The 17,659-nt window shown below is 42.0% G+C and overlaps 2 protein-coding genes across 2 annotated transcripts in view; both read left to right on the top strand.

The window, feature by feature from the left end:
- LOC120223364 (E3 ubiquitin-protein ligase TRIM41-like) overlaps nucleotides 1-10,849 on the top strand; it is a 50,530-nt gene extending 39,681 nt beyond the window's left edge. Inside the window, 1 exon segment of the mRNA XM_039221439.1 lies at nucleotides 10,727-10,849. Coding sequence (XP_039077370.1) covers nucleotides 10,727-10,849 — 123 coding nt within the window.
- Nucleotides 10,850-14,032: 3,183 nt separating this feature from the next.
- LOC120223370 (EKC/KEOPS complex subunit TPRKB-like) overlaps nucleotides 14,033-17,659 on the top strand; it is a 23,866-nt gene continuing 20,239 nt past the window's right edge. The window contains 3 exon segments of the mRNA XM_039221450.1: nucleotides 14,033-14,062; nucleotides 15,570-15,586; nucleotides 15,679-15,754. Of these exon segments, the coding sequence (XP_039077381.1) occupies nucleotides 14,033-14,062; nucleotides 15,570-15,586; nucleotides 15,679-15,754 (123 nt within the window).

Genomic DNA, 17,659 nt, shown 5'->3' with positions numbered 1-17,659 from the left:
GATTAACTTATTTCACTTAGCATAATACTCTCTAGATCCGTCCACATTGTGCAAATGGGAAGATTTTATTCTTTTTTATGGCTGAGTAATATTCCATTATATTGGAATATATGCCACATCTTCTTTATCCATTCATCACTCAATGGACATTTGAGCTCTTTCCATAATTTGGCTGTTGTTGATAATGCTGCTATAAACATTTGAGTGCATATAGCCATTCAATTCCGTATTTTTGTATCCTTAGGGTAAATACCTAGTAGTCCAATTGCTGGATCATAGGCAGTTCCATTTTTAATTTTTTGAGAAACCTTCCATATAGTTTTCCCCATGGCTGCACCAGTTTGCATTCCCACCAACAGTGCAAAAGAGCTCCTATTCTCTGCATCCTCACCAACACCTGTTGTTTCCTGTGTTGTTGATTTTAGACATTCTGACAGGTGTGAGGTGATACCTCATTGTGCCTTTGATTTATATTTCCCTGAGTATGAGTGACATTGAGCATCTTTTCATGTGTCTGTTAGCCATCTGTATGTCTTCCTTGGAAAAATGTCTATTCATGTCTTCTGCCCATTTCTTTAACTGGCTTATTTGGTTTTGGGGTGTTGAGTTTTATAAGTTCTTTATATATTTTGAATCCTAACCCTTTATCATATATGTCATTTGCAAAAATTTCCCATTTCATAAGTTGCCTTTAAATTTGTTGTTTGCTGTGCAGAAGCTTTTTTATTTTGATGAAATTCCAATAGTTTATTTTTGGTTTTGTTTCCCTTGCCTCAAGAGACATATCTAGTAAGAAGCTCCTAAGGCTGATGTCAGAGAGGTTACTGCCTATGTTCTCCTCTAGGATTTTGATTTCCTGTCTCATCTAGGTCTTTAATCCATTTGGATTTATTTTTGTGTATGCTGTAATAAAGTGGTCCAGTTTCATTCTTTTGCATGTTGTTGTTCAGTTTTCCCAACACCATTAATTGAACACTGTCTTTTTCCCATGGGATTTTCTTTCCTGCTTTTTTTTCCTATTTTGCTGAGGATTAATTGACCATATAGTTGTGAGCTAATTTCTGGGTTTTCTATTCTGTTCCATTGATCTGTGTGCCTATTTTTCTGCTGGTACCATACTGTCTTGTTCACTATAGCTTTGTAATATAACTTGAAATCTAGAATTGTAATGCCTCCATCTTTGCTTTTCTTTTTCAAGATTGCATTGGCTATTCAGGGTCTTTTGTGGCTCCATACAAATTTTAGGATTTTCTGTTCTAGCTTTGTGAAAATTGCTGCTGGTATTTTTATAGGAATTGCATTAAATATGTAGATTGCTTCAGGTAATGTAGACATTTTAACAATATTTGTTCTTTCCAATCCATAAGCATGGAATATTTTTCCATTTATTTGTGTCTTCTTCATTTCTTTCATCAGTGTTTTATAGTTTCCAGAGTACAGATATTTTACCTCTTTGGTTAGGATTATCCCTAAGTATCTTATGGATATGACAAAGAGAGAATTTCTAAAGCAGGAAAAGAAAACAGTTACGTACAAGGGAAACACATTAGACTATCAGCTGATTTTTCAGCAGAAAATTTGCAGGCCAAAAGAGAGTGGCATTATATATTCAGAGTGTTGCAACACTTTTCAAAGAATGCTCTATCCAGCAAGGCTATCATTCAGAATAGAAGGAGAGATACAGAATTTACCAAACAGATTAAAGGAGTTCATCACCACTAAACCAACTTTATAAGAAACATTAAAGAGAATTCTTTGAGTGGAATAAAAGACCACAATCAGAAGTAAGAAAATTATGAAAGGAAAAAAATATCACAAATACAAAGATAATTAATGTAGTAGGTCAGTCACTTATAAAACTAGTATGGTTAAGCGTCCGACTTCGGCTCAGGTCGGGATCTCACCGTTCGTGAGTTTGAGCCTGGCATCTGGCTCTGTGCTGACAGCTAGCTCAGAGCCTGGAGACTGCCTCAGATTCTATATCTCCCTTTCTCTCTGACCCTTCCCTGCTCACGCTGTGTGTGTGTGTGTGTCTCTCTCAGAAATAAATAAAACATTTAAAAATTTTAAAAAACTAGTATAGGGGTTAAAGTACAAAAGTAGTAAAATCAACTAGATCTATAAAAATCAGTCAAGGAATTCATAAAATAAAAGGATGTAAAGTGTGACACCATATACATAAAAGGTTGGCAGGAGGAACAGTAAAAATTTAGTGCTTTAAGAAGGGATTCCAAACTTAAGCAAACATCAACTTAATACAAACTTCTATAAACATATGGTGTTACATGTGAACCAAATGATAACCACAAATCAAAAACCTGCAACAGATATGCAAAATATTAGGAAAAAGAAATCCAAACATATTACCCCCCCTAAAAAAAAAGAAAGAAAGAAAGAAAAAAGAAAAAGCCATCAAACCACATGGGAAGAGAACAAGAGAAGAACTACAAAAACACTCAAAATGCAAGTAGCAAATGGTAATAAGTACATGCCTATTAAGAATTATTTAAATTTATATGAAACAAATGTTCCAATCAAAAAACATAGGGTGACTGAATGGATAAAACAACAACACCCATCTATATGCTGCCTACAAGGAACTCACTTCAGACCTAAAGACACATGCAGATTGAAATCGAAGGGTGTGAAAAGCATTTATCATTCAAATGGAAGCAAAAACAAAGCCAGGGTAGCAATACTTATATCAGACAAAATAAACTTTAAAGCAAAGACTGTAACAAGATATAAAGAATACTACACATTGATAAAGGGAAAAATCCAACAAGAAGATATAACAATTGTAAATACTTATGCACCCAATATGGAAGCAACTCCTAACAGATATAAAGAAAGAAATTGAAAGTAATACAATAATAGTAGAAGTCTTATATATTTGGTGCTCTCACATCGGGGGCATAAATGTTTATAATTGTTAGCTTTTCTTGATGGATAGACCCCTTAATTATGGCATAATGCCCTTCTTCATCTCTTGTTACAGTCTTTATTTAGAATCTACTTTGTCTGATATAAATATGGCTACTCCAGTTTTCTTTTGATGTCCATTAGTGTGACAGATGGTTCTCCATCTCATCACTCTCAGTCTGTAGGTGTCCTCAGGCCTGAAATGAGTCTCTTGTAGGCAGAATTTGGATGGATTTTTTTTTTAAATCTATCCTGATACCCTATGTCTTTTGATTAGGGCATTTAGTTCATTTACATTCAGAGTGATTATCAAAAGATATGCATTTAGTGCCATTGTATTATTTGTAGGTTTTCTGTTTGTGGTTATGTCTCTGGTCCTTTGTAGTCTTTTCTGCTTTCCACTCACAGGGTCCCCCTTAAGATTTCCTGTAGGGCTAGTTTCGTGGTCACGAACTCCTTTAGTTTTTGTTTGTCTGGGAAAGCCTTTATCTCTCCTTCTATTCTGAATTATAGCCTTACTGGATAAAAGATTCTTGGCTGCATATTTTTCCTGTGTGGCACATTGAATGCTTCCTGCTGCTCCCTTCTGGCCTGCCAACTTTCAGTGGACAGGTCTGCCACTACCCTTATGTGTCTAGTCTTGTAGGTTAAGGCCCATTTGTCCCTAGCTGCTTTTAGAATTCTCTTTTTATCTTTGTATTTTGCCAGTTTCACTATATCATGGTGTTGACCTGTTTTTGTTGATTTTGAAAAGAGTTCTCTGTGCCTCTTGGGCTTGGATGCCTGTTTCCTCCCCAGATTAGGGAAGTTCTTAGCTATAACTTGTTCAAATAAACCTTCTGTACATTTCTCTCACTCTTCTTCTTCTGGAACTCCTGTGATATGAATATTATTTTGTTTCATGAAATCACTTAGCTCTCTAATTTTCCCTCATGGTCTAGTAATTTTCTTTCCCTCTTTTTTTCAGCTCCATCATTTTTCATAATTTTACCTCTGTTTTAACTATTCTCTCCTCTGCTTCTTCCATCCTCACTGTCCCTGCATCTAGTTTATTTTTCATCTCATTTAGAGCATTTCTTAATTCATCATGACATTTCTTAGGAGTTTGATCTCTGCAGCAATAGATTCTCTGCTGTCTTCTATGCTTTTTTCAAGCCCAACTATTAGTCTTTGACTCTTATTCGAAAATTTTTAATGTTTTTTATTTATTTCTGAGAGAGAGAGAGAGAGAGAGACATCGTGAGCAGGGGAGGGTCAGAGAGAGAGGGAGATACAGAATCTGAAATAGGCTCCAGGCTCCAAGCTAGCTGTCAGCACAGAGCCCAACCCAGGGCTCGAACCCACAAACCATGAGATCATGACCCGAACTAAAGTCAGACACCCATCTGACTGAGCCACCCAGGCACCCCGACTTTGACTGTTATTCTAAATTCTTGTTCAGATATATTGTTTATATCTGTTTTGAGCAATTTTCTGGCTGTCATTTCTTCCTGGATTTTCTTTTGAGTATTCTTCTGTCTCATCATTTTAGCTAGGTTTTTGTCTTTATGTGTTTTTAATAGCTTGTAACGTGTCCTGCACATGTGAGTACTGCTATTAGAAAGGGGCCATACACTGTCCAGGGCCTGGCACTTCGGGATGTGTTTCTGGAGTGTGTTGCATGTACTTTGTTGTTGCATTTTAGCTGCTCTATTCCACTGGTCAGTCCTCTACAAAGGTCCTCCTTGCTTGTAGTTGTCGAGTATTTGGACTTTCCACCAGATGTGCTTTGATTGTTTGTTGAAGTAACCCTGGAAAAAAGGAAAGGGGGAGGCAGAGCCTGATCCCATAGAAAGATAAAAATGAAAGGGGAAAAGAAAAAAAAAAAGCAGAGAATCAAACTATAAGGCTTAATCCAGAGAGAGAGGAAAATAAAGAAGAAGGAGATACAGAAAAAGTGTAAAAAGAATAGAGTAAAAATGCCTGGTTAAACAAACAAAACAGAAAAAGAAATATATATGCAAAGAAATGACCCAAAACCAAAAAGGTAGAAAGACAAGGATAAAAGAAAATAAAAGAAAAAAAAGAAAAAGACAAATGACTAACATACAAAACCACAGGACAGTTGTCTGTTTGCACCTGGTACTGGTGGCTGTGCTGGTCTGGAAGAGAAGCTATCTGGTTCAGTCAGTATAAATCTCACTCAGGTAGATAAGTAGTTACCAGACACAGAGGGGTGGGATTTTGTGTAAGTGGGTCCCACCTCCACTGGGGCTGGCTGTGCTGTTTCCTGAAGCCCTGTGTTGGTGATGGGGAGAGAAATGGCGATACCCCAATCTCTCCTCCCCTGACCCAGTGTCTCAAACCATGCTATTCAGGCAGCCCTCACAGAGTAGCAAGGCTGTTGTCCTGTCCTACTCCACAGTCCCCCGAGCCTCTTAGTCACTTGGCTGTGATTCAGAACCCGATGTCTTAAAGGGCCCTGCACTGCCCAGACTGCAGACCAGTTCTGGCGTAGCGCCACTCTGTCCTGCTGATAAAAGGACTTTGGCTGGCGCCTGCAGGATCTTTTGTCCTTGGGGAGGCAATAAACCCTCTTCTCACATTATTTGAGGAAGGGGACTGTTCTCTCCCAATGCACCCCTGAGATCACTACCTTATCTGGGGCTGGCTCCCTCCCTTCCAGGCACAGGAACATGAAGGCAGCTTCAGTCTGGAGAAAGTCAGAAGCCTGAAGAAAGTCATATACTTTTAAAAACTCTGATCTTCATCTCTTGAAGCTGTTTGCAAAATGGAGTCTGGCCCTCTGCATATTTCTCGTTCCCCAGTCTGTGGTCTGGAGCGGTTTTCCTCTTGTACTAACTCAATACTGCAATTCCACAGACTCTGTCTTTCCCTTTTGTGTCTCCACAGAAGCAGTTCCCTCCCCTCCATGCCTATACTGTTTTATCTCCCCTAGTTCACATACATGTACCTTTATCCTGCCAAGCTGTGTCCCTCCACTTGTGGAGATCTTTATGCCACTCTGAAGATTGATTTCCTGCATGTTCCCAGTGATCTGACCTCAAGACATCTGTGTTTGAGGGACAAGGGAAATCTGGATCCCTCTACTTCTCTGCCATCTTAACTCCTGAATAATAGTAGCAGACTTTAATACCCACCAACATCAGTGGATAGATCATCAAAATAGGAAATCAACAAGGAATCAGGGGCTTTGAATGACATATTAGAACAGATAGACCTAACAGATATATTCAGAAAACTCGATCTCAAAACAGCAGAATACACATTCTTTGCAAGTGCATGTGGAACATTCTCCAAAACAAATTACATGTTATACCACAAAACAAGTCTCAATAAATTAAAAGAGATTGAAATTATATCATGTGTCTTTTCTGACCAATGGAATTAAACTACAAATCAATTACCAAAGAATAATCTGTAAAGAACACAAATACATAGAGACTATATAACATGCTACTAAACGATCGATGGATCAATAAGTAATACATAAAAGAAATTAAAAAATACCTGGTAGAAAATGAAAATTAAATAGTTAAACATCTTTGAGACACAGCAATAGCACTTAGCACTTTTAAGAGGGAAAGTAATAGCAAAACAGGCTTACCTTGAAATAAGAAAAACCTCAAAAATAATCTTATTCTACACCTAAAGTAACAAACAAGAAAAACAACAATAACAACAAACAAAGCCCAAAGTTAGTAGAAAGAAGAAAATAATAAAGATCAAAGGGGAAATGAATGAAATAGAGACAAAAAAATAGAAGAGATCAGTGAAACTAGCAGCTGGTGCTTTGAAAAGATCAACAACATTGACAAACCAAGAACCAACAGACTCACCAAGTAAAAAAGAGAGATGATATAGATAAATAAAATTAGAGACAAAAGAGTAGGGGGGAAACTGGAGGGCTCAGTCAGTTAAGCATCTGACTCATGATTTTGTCTCAGGTCATAATCTCATGGTTCCTGGGATCGAGCCATGTTGGGCTCTGCACAGAAACTGCTTGAGATTTTCCCTCTCCCTCTCTCTATGCCCCTCCTCCTCAAAATAACTAAATAAACTTAAAATAACTGAAAGAGTAGTAACAAATGATACCAAGAAAAAATTAAGAATGATAAGAGACTGCTATGAAAAATTATATGCCAACAAATTAGACAATCTAGAAGAAATGGATAAATTCCCAGAAGCATACAATCTTACAAGAATAAATTTAAAAGAAATAGAAAATTTGAACATATTACTAGTAAAAAAAAAATTGGGTCAGTAATCAAAAAACTCCCAACAAACAAAACTCCAGGACCAAATGGCTTCACAAGAGAACTCTACCAAATATTTAAAGAAGAGTTAATACCAACCCTTCTCAAACTATTCAAAAAAATAGAATAAGAAGGAAATCTTACAAATTCATTCTATAAGGCTAACATTACCCAATACAAAAAACAGATAAAGACATTACAAAAAAAGAAAACTAAAGGCCAATATCCCTAATGAACATAAATATAAAATCCTCAACAAATCATTAGCAAAATGATTTTACTAATACAATTAAAAGGCTCATTGACAATGATCAAGTGGGATTTATTTCTGGGATATAAAAATGATTCAATATCCACAAATCAATCAATGTGATACACCATATTAACAAAATTCAGGATGAAAACCATTTGATCTCAATAAATTCAGAAAAAGCATTTGACAAAATTCAACATCTGTTCATGACAAAAACTTTCAACAAAGTGGATTTAGAGGGAGCATACCTAATAACTTAATAAAGGTCATATATGAGAAACTCACGGGTAACATCATACTCAATGGTAAAAAACTGAGAGCTTTTCCTCTAAGGTCAGGAATAGGACCAGGATGTCTGCTCTCACTACTTTTATTCAACATAGTACTGGAAGTCCTAGCCACAGCAATCAGACAACAAAAAGAAAGAAAAGGCATCCAAACTGGTAAGAAAGAAGTAGAAATATCACTATTTTCAGATGACATGATACTACATAGAGAAAACTCTAAGACTCCACAAAAAAAAAAAAAACCTCTTAAAACTAATAAATAAATTCAGTACATTTGCAGGATACAAAATTAATATATAGAAATCTGTTGCATGTCTATACACTAATAATGAAGCAGCAGAAAGAGGAAATAAGAAACCAATCTCTCTGACAATTACATCAATATGAACAAAATACCGAGGAATGAATTTAACCAAGAAGATGAAGACCTGCACACTGGAAACTATACAACACTGATAAAAGTAACTGAAAATGGCACAAATGGAAAGATATACTGTGCTCATGGATAGGAAGAATTAATATTGTCAAAATGTCCATACTACCCAAAAGCAATCTATAGATTCAATACAATCCCTATCAAAATACCAATAATATTTTTCACAGAACTAGTACAAATTATCTTGAAATTTGTGTTGAACCAAAAAGACCCCAGATAGCCAACACAGTCTTGAAAAATAATAAGAAAGTTGAAGGTATCACAATGCCAGATGTCAAGATATATTACATAGCTGTAGTGATTGAAACATTATGGTACTGGCACAACAATAGACACATAGATCAATAGAACAGAATAAAGAGCCCAGAAATAAACCCATATGTACATGGTCAGTTAAAAGTATACAACAGAGAAAGGCAGTCCCTTTAATAAACAGTGCTGGGAAAACTGGACAGCTACATTCAAAGGTAAATCTGGACTAAGTTTTTATACCATATACAAACTTTAACTCAAAATGGATGAAAGGCCTAAATGTGAGACTTGAAATTATAAAACTAAAATAAAACATAGGCATTAATATTATAGGCATCAACTTACCAACATTTTTCTGGCTATGCCTCCTCAGACAAATGAAACTAAAGAAAAAATTAAAAAGTCAGACTACATCAAACAAAGTCTTTTGCACAGCAAAGGAAAACATCACCAAGATGAAAAAGCCACTCTTACTGACTGGGCAAAGATATTTGCAAATAATATATATCTGATAATGAGTTAATATCCAAAATATATGATGAACTTGTACAAATAAAAAACAACAAAACTAGTCCAATTAAAAATATGGGCAGAAGACATGAACAGAACTTTTCTCCAAAAAGACATCCAGATGGCCAACAGACTCATGAAAAGAGACTTAGCATCGCTCAACATCAAGCAAATGCAAGTCAAACCCATAATAAGACAGTCATCTCCTGCACAAGGAGACAAGGAGAGGGGGGTGAGGGGGCGGGGCGGGCGGGGATGGGAGGGATGAAGGGGGTTAGTGTTCAAGAGACAGAGCCAGGGCAGAAGCAGTGCAGCACGGGGATTGTTCTGGGCAGTAAAACTATTCCCTATGGCTCTGTCATGGTGGATAAACACGTTGTGTGATCCATAATGGACAGTATGAACATTAGCTGATAATAATGTATCAATACTGATCTATCAATTGTAAGGGATATAACACTCATGCAAGATGGTATCCTAATGCGTGAGGAAGCAAAGTGTAGGTGGGAACACTCTGTACTTCCCACTCACTTTCCCTTTAACCTAAAACTTCTGTTAAGAACAGTGTCATGATAGGGACAGGTAGGTGGCTCAGACGGTTAAGAGTCTGACTTTTTTTAAATTTTTATTTTTAAGAGGGAGAGAGGGAGAGAGAATGAGTGGGGGAGGGGCAGAGAGAGAGAGACACAGAACCCAAAGTGGCCTCCAGGCTCAGAACTGTCAGCACACAGCCCAAGGCAGGGCTTGAACTCATGGAGTTCAAGATTAAGACCAGAGCCAAAGTCGAAAGTTTAACCGACTGTGCCACCCAGGTGCTCCTGGTCAACATCGCTCATGTGACTACGTTATTGCCAGGTCTTGTGACCCCTGGAGCTGCACAATATAAGTGCTGGGACCATCCGGGACATGCGACATGGAAGGGGACACGTACAGCAAACTTCATCTTGCTATTATTACCAGTCTATACATAAACATAACTCACCGAATTTTGATATTTGAAAAGACACACAAGAAAAGATCCATAAGCAAGAAAACCACTCCATCCCAACTTCATGTTGTGACTGGTGTAGTGCTTCCGTTCACAGATTCATTTAGGGGAGTTGATAGTTTACAAGCCCCTTCTATGTTTTTACATCATGTTGTCTTAAAAGATGTTCTTTGTTTCATCATACCTAAACTTAATGCAAGGAAACATTTTCCTTTAATGACAAACACGCACAGACGCACAAGCACAGTGCACACAGAGCTCTGTAGTCGCTATGTCAGTATCTGAGGAAAAGTGGAAACAGACAGAGCTCTTGGTCTTTTTCTTTAATGTGTATTTTTGGGAGAGAGAGAAAGACAGCATGCTAAGGAGGTGGGAGGGAGAGAAAGACACAGAATCTGAAACAGGGTCCAGGTTCTGGGCTGTCAGCACAGAGCCTGAGGCAGGGCTGGAACCCACAAACTATGAGATCAAGACCTGAGCCAAAGTTGGACGCTTAACCCACTGAGCCAGTCAGGTGCCCCAAGACAGCTCTGTCTTGACACATCTCAGGTTCGCCATGTGGAAAAGGACACATCTCACGCACACCATTTGTACACACCCCGAAGATCCCTACACACGCACACAAAGGGCAGCAGGGTGCAGACGGGAGCAGACGGGAGGGAACGTGGGACAAGGGGTGCCGAGGCCCCTACACGCTGGCAGTGGGGGCACCTCTCCCACCCTGGGCCTGTACGGAGGCCGGGGAATAGGTGTCCCCTGAGCCAGAGAGGAGCTGTCCAGGCCCTGGGAACCTGCCCCCCTGCTCTCCCTGTGCCTGTCCAGTCACTGCTGGAGCACCGGGCGGTCAGGGGCTCGGCTGTGCAGCCCACGGGACACAGCCCCCTGGGACAGAGCGGGCCACGCGGGGCCCAGGACTCACGGAGGGACAATCAGCAGGACACGTGACTCGGTTCCACCAACCCGTGCGTGTGCTTCGCTGCCTTCGTTCACACGCATTTCTCTCAAATTCTTCCTTGAGCTTTTCCGATGTGTTCGGCACTGCTTAGGGGCTTGGGAGGCAGCGCGGGAACAAACAGCCCCGAGGGGCCTGAGGACCCTCTGAGCTGACCTTCTGGGCAGGGGCAGGTCAGACAACAGAGAACGCATAAACAAGCAATGGTGACCTGCACTAGCAGGCAGGCATGGAGGGCAGGTGCTACCTGCGGTGGTGGCAGAATGTCCAGCTGGGGGTGTGGCCTACAAGGCTCTCTGAACTTCAGCAGCGTGGCAGTCACTTGGACACCTCGTTACAATCAGATGCCGGTTCAGCGGGTCCCGGTGGGGCAGAGACCCTGTGCTGCCCCAGGTGACGCCGTCCTGGGAGAGACATGGGCTCTCCAGGATGTTAGTGGGATTATGGTGTAGGAGTGGGCTGAAAATCAGAGGGCAGGGACCTCTGTACTGGCAGAGACACAGAGTCACAGACTACCTGGTCGGGGGTCAGGTGGCTCTTTTGTGCACTTTCCGTCTGGGCCCAGGACTCAGGTGGGAGGCCAGAGCCACCAGCAGAAGCTGTGAAGTGTTGGCCTCCAGGATGTCCCTTCCTTCCTACTTTCTCTGTGGTCAGTTGCTGGAGAAGCTGGGATGAGACTGAGGGATGCAATGTGACTAAGGGCAATTATCTCATGGCTCCTTCTTGACAACGTCACCTTGAGCTGGCTCTGTCCTCAGCTTCTGGCCACGTTCCTCTTCAGGGCCAAGTACATAGTGTCTTCCCCGGGTCCCTCCACCAAACCTTTCCTGTGTCCCTTCGGGCCAGGAGGCGTAATGGCTGGGCTGCCACTATCTCCAGGCTCATGCCTGTATTAGTGTCATGTTGCTGCTGTAACAAGCTATAAATTGGTACTTTAGCACAAATTTGTTACCTTTCAACGAGTTTCAAATCTTCAAGTCAGGTAGCATAACTCCTTATTTTGAAAATTCTTTGGCCACTCCAGTTCCTTGACTTCCTATATAAACCTCAGAATCAGTTTCCATTTCTTCTTCTTTTTTTAATGTTTTATTTTTTTAATGTTTTATTTATTTCTGAGAGAGAGAGAGACAGCGTGAGCAGGGGTGGGTCAGAGAGAGAGAGGGAGACACAGAATCTGAAACAGTCTCCAGGCTCTGAGCTAGCTGTCAGCACAGAGCCCGACGTGAGGCTCGAACCCACAAACCGTGAGATCTTCACCTGAGCCGAAGTCGGATGCTTAACCGAGGCCACCTGAGCCACCCAGGCTCCCCATCAGTTTCCATTTCTAAAATCAGTCTCCATGAGCTACAGTCTAGGTGTAAAGAGGGTGTCAGACACTCTCTGGGGCTCCTCCTGCCCTTTCCAGCAGCAGGATCTACCTGCCTGCCTTGAATCTAGAGGCCCCTGCATTCCTTGTCTGCAGCCCCTCCTTCTGTCTTCAAGCCAGCAACACAGCACCTTCTCTTTTCTCCCATCCCTGCTTGTGTGAAATCCCATCTCCTCCTCTGGCCCAGCTGCCTCTCTCCCGTAAGGACCCTGTGAGTTAATCAGGCCCACCTGGGTAAGCCTGATACTCTTCCCTCAATTTCTCTCCTTAACCACATCTACAAAGCCCCTTGGGCCACATGTGAGGGAACAGACTCACAGGAGGGAGTCTGGAGCTAGGATGTGGACATCTCTGGGCACATGACTGTGTCCACCACACAGTGGCTTGAGTGTGTTCCCTACACTCACACATTTGTAGGAAGCCCCTTGACATGAACAAGCCTTCCTCGAAGAAGCCTATTTCCAGGGTCACCTGCTTCCCTGTGTGTCACCCTTGGCATGTGTTTAAAAAATGGATTGAGAAGATCAGTTCAATTATCAATCAACAAACACCTTTCCAAGGACGTAAATTGATTATGGAAGTTTAGTGATAATCAGAGGTGCTCTGTGGAAATGCTGAAAGTATGGATGGATACAGTGGTGATTGATTATCATGAACTAAAACTTCCTGACAGATGAGAGAAAGATGGAGGGAGAGAGGGAGAAAAAGAATAATGGAAAGAAAGAAGGAAAAATCATATCAAGGTAAAAGTTGACTACTCTTTAAAATTATTTTTATTTTTTTAAATCGTTTATTGTCAAATTGGTTTCCATATAACACCCAGTGCTCATCCCCACAAGTGCCCTCCTCCATGCCCATCCCCCCCTTACTCCACCCATCAGACTCTTGAATGCCGAGAATAAAAAAAGTTGGCTACTTTTGACTAATTTGGCACAAGTTTTGTATAATGCAGCTTTTCTCATTCCAAGAGCAGATCTGTCTTTCATCCACAAGCCATACCTTGCCCCTTTGTGAGCTCCTCCCAGTGCAGAGCCCTGTGCTTGGCTGGCTGCCCAGCCGTGCCGTGTGGACTTAACCACAGCGCAGCTGATAAACAGAATAAGGTCCCTTCGCCCAGAGATGTCCATGCCCTCATCCCCTAGAACCTGCCAGTATTCTGTGGTGCGTGGCAACAGCGATCTTGCAGCTGTTAAGTAAGGTTATGGACCTTCAGATGGAGATGTTTTCCCGAATTATTTGGATGGGTCCAATCGGATCTTAGGAGCCTTTCAAAGCAGAGAGATTTCTCAGGCTGAAAAAGGTCGATGTTTGGGTCACTCCATTGTTCAGATATATTGATATACTGCAACTGTCCCTCATTTGCTAGTGATGGGCAGTGGAGGCCTTTACAGTTTTGGGTGGTAAGGGTGGAGCTGCTGTAAACATTTCTGTGCAAGATTTTTCGTGGATAGTAAGTGTGGGTATGTTTAAATGTTTACGACACTTGCAAGGAGTTTTCCACGGTGGTTGTATACATGTTGCTCAGAATTGAATAAATCATACTCCATTCATGGTGCAATCCCATGATGGGTCCATGCATGGCAGACATATTTCTGCACGTATGTACATATTTTCAATAATGTAAAACACATCTCACCTCTAATCTGCCTCCCGAGGCAAAACTTGCTGACAGTACCTATACTTAATTATACGGTGCCTTCTCCCCTAAACACCACTTCCGCTCCCCAAGTCAGCTGCCATCTCCCAAGTCTACCTTGGAATGTACTGAGTCTTGTCCCTATTACTAGGAATGACAACTATGACTTGAGACATGAGTGGTCTGTACAAGGGTGCTCCGAGAGTAAGTCCTGGGGCAGAGATCTGAACCCAGATGCTATACCTTCACTGCCTCATTAACTAGGGCAGGAGGTGAGTCTCACTTGTTTCTATGTTTCCCCAGAGAATTACTTAATGTTTCAAGACATCCATTAAGCACTCCTTTCTTAAACTTCTGATCTATAATGTTAACCTTCATCATAAGTTTATATGTACTTCCATTAATTTTTCTTATGAATTTTCTGTGAAAAGAATGCACGCTACTATTTTGTTTATTATAGGCTTACTACATGTTTTAACAGGTGGTGTAAGCTCTATACCCACTACTCCTTTTCCTGACAATCTAATCTCATCTCTGCACTTATTCCCCCATGTGAAACTTTCCTGAAGAAATTCCTTTGAGATTTTTAATTACACACAAAAACTTGATATTTTATAATATTGTATCTTTGCTGATTCAGACACCTTGAGTGTCTTTCCATTTATTCACGTGCATTTCACAAATATTGAGGTTCACTTGTATACTTTTCCTCAAACAGACCCTGCATATTTGTGGCACACAGAAGAGGTGCTGCTTTCTGCATTTCATTGTAGACCCACATTGAATTTTCATTATACACTCAATGGTGTTGTAGTCTATATTTTCAACTAGTATTTTTTCAACTAGTATCTGCTGAGCACCTACTATGTGTGGGTGCTCTGTCAGTAGAGACATAGTGAACAAGACAGACAAGGTTCCTGCCCCCACGGAGGTGATTCCAGTCACATACACAGAAAACACTATCCCTGTTTCCAATGGTGATTCTTGCAACAGAGAATACAAACAAACAAAGCAGGTTTGGAAGGCCAAATAACAGCCCTCCAAAAGATCACCATGTCCTAATCCCTGGAAACTCAGAGTAATACCTTCTATGGCTCCAAAAAGAGGCAGCAGCTTTGAGAGTGTGATTAAGTTAAGGTTTTGAGATGGGGTTACTATCTTGGATTCCCTAGGTGGACCCCGACACACAGGAGAAGTGAAGGTGGAGCTGGGGGAGATTTGGAGATTCTCGCCTTGCAGATTGGCGTGGCCACACCCCAAGGGGCACTGGCAGCCACCAGAAGCTGGAGAAGGCACAGAACAGATCCTCCCCTAGAGTTTCCTGCCAGCACGTTGACTGCAGCCCAGTGATACTGAGTTCAGACTCTGTATTTATTCCCTGTGAGGATAAACTCCATTGGTTTAGTCAGTATGCCGGGTACCTACTGCAGCAGCACAGAAACAAACACAGGAGGGACCTGGGTATCATTGGGATGGGGCCAGAAGCCCTCGCTGCTCAAACCTGAAATCTCCGAGTGAAGGGAGAGGGTTGGCAGAACCCACCTCAGCAGGTCTGGCTGAAGAAGGAGGGGAGGGCGAGGCGGGGGAGAGGGGTCCTTTCCTCACCCGACCCATCTTACCCATGACATGGGATGTGAGGGAAGCGCCTGGAGACAACAGTGCATCTCAGCGTGGGCTCTGGCACTAACCAGGTGGTCACTCCATCTCCCAGAACATCTTCGTGACGCAGTGAGTTGGCCCAGGCCTGCTGGAGAACACCCAGAATGTGCCAATGTGCTGGGTTCTTTCCGGTCTGTGACTCACACCCTTCTTCCACACAGCCCTCCTCCATCTGCAGCTGCCCACGCCACACGCATGCTCCCTCCAGTACGGCGCTGCCTGCAGATAAAGCCCTTGGTACGAGGACTCAGGCCTCTCTGAGCCATCTGAGCAACCACGGGTTCACCTAACCCTAACCAAGGTCCCCAGGGACCTGTTCCCACACCTAGCTCCTCTCTCCTGCCCAGGAACTGCACTGTGGCCAGCTTACCTGTTCACCCCTCACTCCATCAGCGCTTCCTGCCAGGGCCTTCTAGCTTCCCGCCTTCTCACTCTCGATGTTTACAGAACATCTATCCAATAGGGGCCACAGTATAACATTAAGCAGACCCCAGGGTCTGCGTCCAGGGGTCCCATGTGACAGGGGCAAGCACCAGACACTATCTCAGTGAGGATATGTCATTACACTATGAGGCTGGTGGCCTGAAGGAAAGAACCACATTCATAGGGGAGCGTAGCACTCAGCACCCTGGCCCAGACTCGGGTCTGGAAGGTTCCGAGGGCGTGCGATTGGGTCAGCAGCACTACGGGCACAGCAGGCCTGTGGCAGCTCCGTGACAGAGCTCGGCCCCTGGGGAGCCAAAAATACCCAGCCAGCTCTCTGGGCTCTGAAAGTGAGGGGAGGGAAGAGCAAGAAGCAGCTGGCATGGTGAGCAGGGTCCTGGAAGGGAGGCTGGTCTTACAGCATTATTGAGACAGACTGAGGATCCTGTCTGCAGGCTGGAAGGATCACCCAGGTCACAGGGGAGACTGGATGGAAGGATTTCAAGAGACGTTTAGGAGAAAAATCCACAGAGCTTGTTGCAGCCTTGGATTTGGAAAATGAGAGCAAAAAAGAGAGTGGAAGGCTCCAGGTCCTGGCTTGAGCAATGAGTGGGGTCATTGGTAGTGCCAGCCATGGAACTGGGGACATCTGGAGGAGGCCCTGGGGAGTTTGGGGGATGACGTTCATTTTGAAAATGTTGAGCATCTTTAAGATGAGCTCAAGGTGTCTGAATGGAGAGGGGGAGTGGGTAGCTGGACCTATGGGCCTGGAAATGCACAGAAGAGTCTTCCAAGTTGGAAGACTTAGCATAAATGCATAAACTGTTAGGAACTGATGTGACTCTAAAGCCCTCCCAGCCCTTTCCCCCACACTAATGGGAAATAACAGTGTCTTTTTAAGAGTTGCATAGGGAAGCATTACCTGCCCTTGCAGACTGGTCTGGGGTGGGCATAACATTCATAGATGTTTTTGTTTTGTTTTGTTTTGTTTTTATTTTTTTATTATTATTTTTTTTTACAAATAGTTTATTGTCAAATTAGTTTCTACATAACACTCAGTGCTCATCCCCAAAGTGCCCTCCTCCATTCATAGATGTTTTTAATTCTTTGTCTTCTTGCTGTATGGAATATTTATTAATATATAACATCCTTCATTTCCCTATGTAACCTTTTTTTACTGAAGGCCTACATTGTCTAATATTAGGGTAGCAAGCTCAGCTCTCTTTCAATTACTATATACATAGAATAGATCTTCCCCTCTTTTCACTATTAATCTACTTGTGTCTTTGGATCTAAACTGAGTCTCTTGTAAGTAGTATATAGTCGCACCTTGATTTTATTTGTATGTATGTATGTATGTATGTATGTATTGTGTGTGTGTGTGAGAGAGCGAGAGAGAGAACAAGCAGGGGAGGGGCAGAGAAGACAGAATCGCAAGCAGGCTCTGCACCATCAGTGCAGAGACCGATACAGGACTTGAATTCACAAACTGTAAGATCATGACCTGAGCCAAGATCAAGTGTCAGATGCTTAACTGACTGCATCACCCAAGCGATCCTCACCTTTTTTTTTTTTCTGTAAATCCATTCTGCCAATCTCTGTCTTTTTGTTGGACAGTTTAACCCATTTACCTTTGAAGTAGTTGCTGATAAGGAGGGATGTATTCCTCTATTTTTCTATTTGTTTTCTATATGCTTTGCAGCTGTTTTTTTTTTTTTT

Source organism: Hyaena hyaena, unplaced genomic scaffold (assembly GCF_003009895.1).
Source record: "Hyaena hyaena isolate Hyena2069 unplaced genomic scaffold, ASM300989v1 scaffold_987, whole genome shotgun sequence".
NCBI classification, from domain to species: Eukaryota; Metazoa; Chordata; class Mammalia; order Carnivora; family Hyaenidae; genus Hyaena; species Hyaena hyaena.
The sequence above is the reverse complement of the archived record's forward strand: the minus strand, read 5'-3'. Positions and strand labels throughout refer to the sequence as shown.